This window comes from Oncorhynchus gorbuscha, unplaced genomic scaffold (genome assembly GCF_021184085.1).
Source record: "Oncorhynchus gorbuscha isolate QuinsamMale2020 ecotype Even-year unplaced genomic scaffold, OgorEven_v1.0 Un_scaffold_2836, whole genome shotgun sequence".
Classification (NCBI taxonomy): Eukaryota; Metazoa; Chordata; class Actinopteri; order Salmoniformes; family Salmonidae; genus Oncorhynchus; species Oncorhynchus gorbuscha.
The window spans coordinates 22,501-32,500 of NW_025747237.1; the positions used below are offsets into that span (position 1 = coordinate 22,501).

Below are 10,000 nucleotides of genomic sequence, written 5' to 3' on the forward strand. Positions count from 1 at the left end.
AGTAGCAATATGAGGTAGCGGTATGAGGTAGCGGTATGAGGTAGCGATATGAGGTAGCAGTATGAGGTAGTGATATGAGGTAGCGAGTAGTGATATGAGGTAGCGATATGAGGTAGTGATATGAGGTAGTGATATGAGGTAGTGATATGAGGTAGCGGTATGAGGTAGCGATATGAGGTAGCGATATGAGGTAGCGATATGAGGTAGCGATATGAGGTAGCGGTATGAGATAGCGGTATGAGATAGCGATATGAGGTAACGAGTAGCAATATGAGGTAGCGATATGAGGTAACGAGTAGCAATATGAGGTAGCGATATGAGGTAGCGGTATGAGGTAGCGGTATGAGGTAGCGATATGAGGTAGCGATATGAGGTAGCGATATGAGGTAGCGGTATGACGTAGCGATATGAGGTAGCGGTATGACGTAGCGATATGAGGTAGCGGTATGAGATAGCGATATGAGGTAACGAGTAGCAATATGAGGTAGCGGTATGAGGTAGCGGTATGAGGTAGCGATATGAGGTAGCAGTATGAGGTAGTGATATGAGGTAGCGAGTAGCGATATGAGGTAGCGATATGAGGTAGTGATATGAGGTAGCGAGTAGCGATATGAGGTAGCGATATGAGGTAGTGATATGAGGTAGCGGTATGAGGTAGCGATATGAGGTAGCGATATGAGGTAGCGATATGAGGTAGCGATATGAGGTAGCGGTATGAGATAGCGATATGAGGTAACGAGTAGCAATATGAGGTAGCGGTATGAGGTAGCGGTATGAGGTAGCGGTATGAGATAGCGATATGAGGTAGTGATATGAGGTAGCGGTATGACGTAGCGATATGAGGTAGCGGTATGAGATAGCGATATGAGGTAACGAGTAGCAATATGAGGTAGCGATATGAGGTAGCGGTATGAGGTAGCGGTATGAGGTAGCGGTATGAGGTAGCGATATGACGTAGCGATATGAGGTAGCGGTATGAGATAGCGATATGAGGTAACGAGTAGCAATATGAGGTAGCGGTATGAGGTAGCGGTATGAGGGAGCGGTGAGGTAGCGATATGAGGTAGCAGTATGAGGTAGTGATATGAGGTAGCGAGTAGCGATATGAGGTAGCGATATGAGGTAGTGATATGAGGTAGCGGTATGAGGTAGCGATATGAGGTAGCGGTATGACGTAGCGATATGAGGTAGCGGTATGAGATAGCGATATGAGGTAACGAGTAGCAATATGAGGTAGCGATATGAGGTAGCGGTATGAGATAGCGGTATGATGTAGCGATATGAGGTAGCGGTATGAGATAGCGATATGAGGTAGCGATATGAGGTAGCAGTATGACGTAGCGATATGAGGTAGCGGTATGAGATAGCGATATGAGGTAACGAGTAGCAATATGAGGTAGCGGTATGAGGTAGCGATATGAGGTAGCGGTATGAGGTAGCGGTATGAGGTAGCGGTATGAGGTAGCGGTATGAGGTAGTGATATGAGGTAGCGGTATGAAATAGCGATATGAGGTAGCGATATGAGGTAGCGGTATGACGTAGCGATATGAGGTAGCGGTATGAGATAGCGATATGAGGTAACGAGTAGCAATATGAGGTAGCGGTATGAGGTAGCGGTATGAGGTAGAGGTATGAGGTAGCGGTATGAGGTAGCGGTATGAGGTAGCGATATGAGGTAGCGGTATGAGGTAGAGGTATGAGGTAGCGGTATGAGGTAGCGGTATGAGGTAGCGGTATGAGGTAGCGATATGAGGTAGCGATATGAGGTAGCGATATGAGGTAGCGGTATGACGTAGCGATATGAGGTAGCGGTATGAGATAGCGATATGAGGTAACGAGTAGCAATATGAGGTAGCGGTATGAGGTAGCGGTATGACGTAGCGATATGAGGTAGCGGTATGAGATAGCGATATGAGGTAGCGAGTAGGGATATGAGGTAGAGGTATGAGGTAGCAATATGAATTAGCGGTATAAGTTAGCGAGTAGCGGTATGAGGTAGCAATATGAAGTAGCGAGTAGCGATATGGGGTAGCGATATGAGGTAGCTAGTGGCAATATGAGGTAGCAATATGAGGTAGCGAGTGGCAATATTAGGTAGCGATATGAGGTAGCAAGTAGCGAAATTAAGTAGCGGTATGAGGTAGCAATATGAATTAGCGGTATGAGGTAGCAATATGAGGTAGCGGTATGAGGTAGCAATATGAGGTAGCGGTATGAGGTAGCGGTATGAGGTAGCGGTATGAGGTAGCGGTATGAGATAGCGGTATGAGATAGCGGTATGAGGTAGCGGTATGAGGTAGCGATATGAGGTAGCGGTATGAGATAACGATATCAGGTAGCGGTATGAGATAGCGATATGAGGTAGCGAGTAGCGATATGAGGTAGCGGTATGAGGTAGCGATATGAGGTAGAGGTATGAGGTAGCAATATGAATTAGCGGTATAAGTTAGCGAGTAGCGGTATGAGGTAGCGGTATGAGGTAGCGAGTAGCGATATGGGGTAGCGATATGAGGTAGCGAGTGGCAATATTAGGTAGCAAGTAGCGAAATGAAGTAGCGGTATGAGGTAGCAAGTAGCAATATGAATTAGCGGTATGAGGTAGCAAGTAGCGAAATGAGGTAGCGGTATGAGGTAGCAATATGAATTAGCGGTATGAGGTAGCGAGTAGCGATATGAATTAGCGGTATGAGGTAGCAATATGAGGCAGCGAGTAGCGATATGGGGTCGCGATATGAGGTAGCGAGTGGCAATATGAGGTAGCGATATGAGGTAGCGAGTGGCAGTATTAAGTAACGATATGAGGTAGCGGTATGAGGTAGCGATATGAAGTAGCTATATGTAGTGGTATGAAATAGCTATATGTAGTGGTATGAAGTAGCTATATGTAGTGATATGAAGTAGCGATATGAAGTAGCTATATGTAGTGATATGAATTAGCGAGTAGTGATATTAATTGATATGAAGTAGTGATATGTAGTGATATGAAGTAGTGAGCGGTGATATGAAGTATTTATATGTAGTGATATGAAGTAGTGATATGTAGTAGTGATATGAAGAAGTGATATGCAGTGATAAGTAGTGATATGACGTAGTGATATGAAGTAGTGATATGAAGTAGAGATATGTAGTAGTGATATGAAGAAGTGATATGTAGTGATATGAAGTAGTGATATGTAGTAGTGATATGAAGAAGTGATATGAAGTATCTATATGTAGTGATATGAATTAGCGAGTAGTGATATGAAGTAGTGATATGAAGTAGTGATATGAAGTAGTGATATGAAGAAATGATATGAAGTATCTATATGTAGTGATATGAATTAGCGAGTAGTGATATGAAGTAGTGATATGTAGTGATATGAAGTAGTGATATGTAGTGATATGAAGTAGTTATATGTAGTGATATGAAGTAGTTATATGTAGTGATATGAAGTAGTGATATGAAGTAATGATATGTAGTGATATGAAGTAGTGATATGAAGAAGTGATATGAAGAAGTGATATGAAGAAGTGATATGAAGTAGCGAGTAGTGATATGTAGTGATATGAAGTAGTGAGTAGTGATATGAAGTAGCTATATGTAGTGATATGATGTAGTGATATGAAGTAGCTATATGTAGTGATATGAAGTAGCTATATGTAGTGATATGAAGTAGCGATATGTAGCGATATGAAGTAGTGATATGAAGTAGCGATATGTAGTGATATGAAGTAGTGATATGTAGTGATATGAAGTAGTGAGTAGTGATATGAAGTAGCTATATGTAGTGATATGAAGTAGTGATATGAAGTAGCTATATGTAGTGATATGAAGTAGCTATATGTAGTGATATGAAGTAGCGATATGAAGTAGCTATATGTAGTGACATGAAGTAGCTATATGTAGTGAGATGAAGTAGTGATATGTAGTGATTTGAATTAACGATATGTAGGGATATGAAGTATCTATATGTAGGGATATGAAGTAGCTATATGTAGTGATATGAAGTAGCTATATGTAGTGGTATGAAGTAGCGAGTAGTGATATGAATTAGCTATATGTAGTGGTATGAAATAGCTATATGTAGTGGTATGAAGTAGTGATATGAAGTAGCTATATGTAGTGATATGTAGTGATATGAAATAGCTATATGTAGTGGTATGAAGTAGCTATATGTAGCGACATGAAATAGCTATATGTAGTGGTATGAAGTAGCTATATGTAGTGATATGAAGTAGCGATATGTAGTGGTATGCAGTAGTGATATGTAGTGATATGAAGTATCTATATGTAGTGGTATGAAGTATCTATATGTAGTGATATGAAGTATCTATATGTAGTGGTATGAAGTAGCGAGTAGTGATATGAAGTAGTGATATGAATTGATATGAAGTAGTGATATGTAGTGATCTGAAGTAGCGATATGTAGTGATATGAAGTAGTGATATAAAGAAGTGAGTAGTGATATGAAGTAGTGATATGAAGTAGTGATATGAAGTAGTGATATGAAGAAGTGAGTAGTGATATGAAGTAGTGAGTAGTGATATGAAGTAGTGATATGAAGTAGCGATATGAAGAAGTGAGTAGTGATATGAAGTAGTGAGTAGTGATATGAAGTATCTATATGTAGTTATATGAAGTAGTGAGTAGTGATATGAAGTAGTGAGTAGTGATATGAAGTATCTATATGTAGTGATATGAAGTAGTGATATGAAGTGATATGAAGTAGTGATATGAAGAAGTGAGTAGTGATATGAAGTAGTGAGTAGTGATATGAAGTATCTATATGTAGTGATATGAAGTAGCGATATGAAGTAGCGATATGTAGTGATATGAAGTAGCTATATGTAGTGATATGAAGTAGCGATATGTAGTGATATGAAGTAGTGATATGAAGTAGTTATATGAAGTATATATATGTAGTGATATGAAGTAGTTATATGATGTAGTGATATGATGTAGTGATATGATGTAGTGATATGAAGTATCTATATGTAGTGATATGAAGTATCTATATGTAGTGATATGAAGTAGTGATATGAAGTATCTATATGTAGTGATATGTAGTGATATGAAGTATCTATATGTAGTGATATGAAGTAGCTATATGTAGTGATATGAAGTAGTGATATGAAGTAGTGATATGAAGTATCTATATGTAGTGATATGAAGTATCTATATGTAGTGATATGTAGTAGTGATATGAAGTATCTATATGTAGTGATATGAAGTATCTATATGTAGTGATATGTAGTGATATGAAGTATCTATATGTAGTGATATGAAGTATCTATATGTAGTGATATGAAGTATCTATATGTAGTGATATGAAGTAGTGATATGAAGTAGTGATATGAAGTATCTATATGTAGTGATATGAAGTATCTATATGTAGTGATATGAAGTAGTGATATGAAGTAGTGATATGAAGTATCTATATGTAGTGATATGAAGTAGTGATATGAAGTAGTGATATGAAGTATCTATATGTAGTGATATGAAGTAGTGATATGAAGTATCTATATGTAGTGATATGAAGTATCTATATGTAGTGATATGAAGTAGTGATATGAAGTAGTGATATGAAGTAGTGATATGAAGTATCTATATGTAGTGATATGAAGTAGTGATATGAAGTATCTATATGTAGTGATATGAAGTAGTGATATGAAGTATCTATATGTAGTGATATGAAGTATCTATATGTAGTGATATGAAGTATCTATATGTAGTGATATGAAGTAGTGATATGAAGTATCTATATGTAGTGATATGAAGTATCTATATGTAGTGATATGAAGTAGTGATATGAAGTATCTATATGTAGTGATATGAAGTAGTGATATGAAGTATCTATATGTAGTGATATGAAGTAGTGATATGAAGTATCTATATGTAGTGATATGATGTAGTGATATGAAGTAGTGATATGAAGTATCTATATGTAGTGATATGAAGTAGTGATATGAAGTATCTATATGTAGTGATATGATGCAGTGATATGAAGTAGTGATATGAAGTAGTAATATAAAGTATCTATATGTAGTGATATGAAGTATCTATATGTAGTGATATGAAGTAGTGATATGAAGTAGTGATATGAAGTAGTGATATGAAGTATCTATATGTAGTGATATGTAGTGATATGAAGTATCTATATGTAGTGATATGAAGTATCTATATGTAGTGAGATGAAGTGATATGAAGTATCTATATGTAGTGATATGAAGTATCTATATGTAGTGATATGAAGTAGCGATATGAAGTAGTGATATGTCGTGATATGTAGTGATATGTAGTGATATGTAGTGATATGAAGTAGTGATATGTAGTGATATGAAGTGATATGTAGTGATATGAAGTAGTGAGTAGTGATATGAAGTAGTGATATGTAGTGATATGAAGTAGTGATATGTAGTGATATGAAGTAGTGATATGAAGTAGCGATATGTAGTAGTGATATGAAGAAGTGAGTAGTGATATGAAGTAGTGATATGAAGTAGTGATATGAAGAAGTGAGTAGTGATATGAAGTAGTGATATGAAGTAGCGATATGAAGAAGTGATATGAAGTATCTATATGTAGTTATATGAAGTAGTGAGTAGTGATATGAAGTAGTGAGTAGTGATATGAATTAGTGAGTAGTGATATGAAGTATCTATAAGTAGTGATATGAAGTAGTGATATGAAGAAGTGATATGAAGTAGTGATATGAAGTATCTATATGTAGTGATATGAAGTATCTATATGTAGTGATATGAAGTAGTGATATGAAGTAGTGATATGAAGTAGTGAGTAGTGATATGAAGTAGTGAGTAGTGATATGAAGTAGCGATATGTAGTGATATGAAGTAGTGATATGAAGTAGTGATATGAAGAAGTGAGTAGTGATATGAAGTAGTGAGTAGTGATATGAAGTATCGATATGTAGTGATATGAAGAAGTGATATGAAGAAGTGAGTAGTGATATGAAGTAGTGAGTAGTGATATGAAGTATCGATATGTAGTGATATGAAGTAGTGATATGAAGTAGTGATATGAAGAAGTGAGTAGTGATATGAAGTAGTGAGTAGTGATATGAAGTATCTATATGTAGTGATATGAAGTAGCGATATGAAGTAGCGATATGTAGTGATATGAAGTAGCTATATGTAGTGATATGAAGTAGTGATATGAAGTAGTGAGTGGTGATATGAAGTATCTATATGTAGTGATATGAAGTAGCTATATGTAGTGATATGAAGTAGTGATATGAAGTAGTGAGTAGTGATATGAAGTGATATGTAGTGATATGTAGTGATATGAAGCAGTGAGTAGTGATATGAAGTAGTGATATGAAGTAGTGATATGTAGTGATATGAAGTATCTATATGTAGTGATATGAAGTAGCTATATGTAGTGATATGAAGTAGTGATATGAAGTAGTGATATGTAGTGATATGAAGTAGTGATATGAAGTAGTGATATGTAGTGATATGAAGTATCTATATGTAGTGATATGAAGTAGCTATATGTAGTGATATGAAGTAGTGATATGAAGTAGTGAGTAGTGATATGAAGTGATATGTAGTGATATGTAGTGATATGAAGCAGTGAGTAGTGATATGAAGTAGTGATATGTAGTGATATGAAGTAGTGAGTAGTGATATGAAGTAGCTATATGTAGTGATATGAAGTAGCGAGGAGTGATATGAAGTAGTGATATGTAGTGATATGAAGTATCTATATGTAGGGATATGAAGTATCTATATGTAGTGATATGTAGTAGTGATATGTAGTGATATGAAGTATCTATATGTAGTGATATGAAGTATCTATATGTAGTGAGATGAAGTAGCTATATGTAGTGATATGAAGTAGCGAGTAGTGATATGAAGTAGTGATATGAGGTAGTGATATGAAGTAGTGAGTAGTGATATGAAGTAGTGATATGTAGTGATATGAAGTAGTGAGTAGTGATATGAAGTAGTGATATGTAGTGATATGAAGTAGCGATATGTAGTGATATGAAGTATATATATGTAGTGATATGAAGTATCTATATGTAGTGATATGAAGTAGCTATATGTAGTGACATGAAGTATCTATATTTAGTGATATGAAGTAGCTATATGTAGTGACATGAAGTAGCTATATGTAGTGATATGAAGTAGTGATATGAAGTAGTGAGTAGTGATATGAAGTGATATGTAGTGATATGTAGTGATATGAAGCAGTGAGTAGTGATATGAAGCAGTGATATGTAGTGATATGTAACGATATGAAGTGATATGAAGCGATATGTAGTGATATGTAGTGATATGTAGTGATATGAAGTAGTGAGTAGTGATATGTAGTGATATGAAGTAGTGATATGAAGTAGTGATATGAAGTAGTGATATGTAGTAGTGATATGAAGTAGTGATATGTAGTGATATGAAGTTGTGAGTAGTGATATGTAGTGATATGAAGTAGTGATATGAAGTAGTGATATGAAGTAGTGAGTAGTGATATGAAGTAGTGAGTAGTGATATGAAGTATCTATATGTAGTGATATGAAGTAGTGATATGAAGTAGTGATATGAAGTAGTGAGTAGTGATATGAAGTAGTGAGTAGTGATATGAAGTAGTGAGTAGTGATATGAAGTAGTGATAATTCATGTTATATACCTGTATCTCTGTGTGGTTTGTATTGACCTCATGTGTGTCTGTGTGTGTTTGTCTCTGCTTGTGTCTCTGTGTGTGTGTGTGTGTGTGTGTGTGTGTGTGTGTGTGTGTGTGTGTGTGTGTGTGTGTGTGTGTGTGTGTGTGTGTGTGTGTGTGTGTGTGTGTGTGTGTGTGTGTGTGTGTGTGTGTGTGTGTGTGTGTGTGTGTGTGTGCGCGCGCGTGTGTGTATCTTCTCTCCAGAGCTCTTCCAGCTCATATCCAAAGCTCAGTGCAGCAGAGCAGACGACCAGCGAGGTCTGTTAGACAAGAGTGACCTGACACTTCCCGACTTCCTCCGCCTCAGCCCTTCATCACCACCCCTTCCTCTTCCTCCCACCTGCGTCACCCAGCATGGCCGCGGCGGTGGTAACCATGGCGATAGCGACAACTACGGCTACGGGGAAAACAGACGTCACGGCAACAAGGAAGGTGGAGGCGGTGGCTCGTTCCCTTTGAACACTGGCGGCCAATCACAGAGCTTGGAATCCTCGCTCGGAACGGGAGGAGGAGGAGGAGGGGGAAGACGAGCGCTCCTCCCCCCCTCCCACCACAACAGACCCCCTCCCCCGTTACAAGAGGAACCCCTAGCTGACCTGACCCTGGTGGGAGAAGGAGACATCAACAGTCCTAACTCCACTCTCCTAACCCCACACCACTCCTCCTCCGCTACCCATAACCCACCACGCTTCTACCAACACGACCTCCACAGCTCGCCCTGCTCAGGTACCTCCCCTGTGTCAACTCTGAACCGTGGCCTTTCACCTTCGAACTGCGTTTGACCTCTGAACTATCCTCTCCTCTCTCTCCCAAAATGGAACCATGTTCCCTATATAGTGCACTACATCAGACCAGAACCCTATTCCCTATATAGTGCACTACATCAGACCAGAACCCTATTCCCTATATAGTGCACTACATCAGACCAGAACCCTATTCCCTATATAGTGCACTACATCAGACCAGAACCCTATTCCCTATATAGTGGTACTACTATAGACCAGAGCCCTATTCCCTATATAGTGCACTACATCAGACCAGAACCCTATTCCCTATATAGTGGTACTACTATAGACCAGAGCCCTATTCCCTATATAGTGCACTACATCAGACCAGAACCCTATTCCCTATATAGTGCACTACATCAGACCAGAACCCTATTCCCTATATAGTGCACTTCTTTAGACCAGAACCCTATTCCCTATATAGTGAACTACTAGTGACCAGAACCCTATTCCCTATATAGTGAACTACTAGTGACCAGAGCCCTATTCCCTATATAGTGCACTACATCAGACCAGAACCCTATTCCCTATATAGTGCACTACATCAGACCA

At 38.1% G+C, this 10,000-nt stretch overlaps 1 protein-coding gene across 1 annotated transcript in view; it reads left to right on the plus strand.

Moving 5' to 3' along the window:
- LOC124026854 (regulator of G-protein signaling 12-like) overlaps nt 1-10,000 on the plus strand; it is a gene marked incomplete at its 5' end in the record, with an annotated part of 35,983 nt that overhangs the window by 20,575 nt on the left and 5,408 nt on the right. Inside the window, 1 exon segment of the mRNA XM_046339529.1 lies at nt 8,868-9,439. Coding sequence (XP_046195485.1) covers nt 8,868-9,439 — 572 coding nt within the window.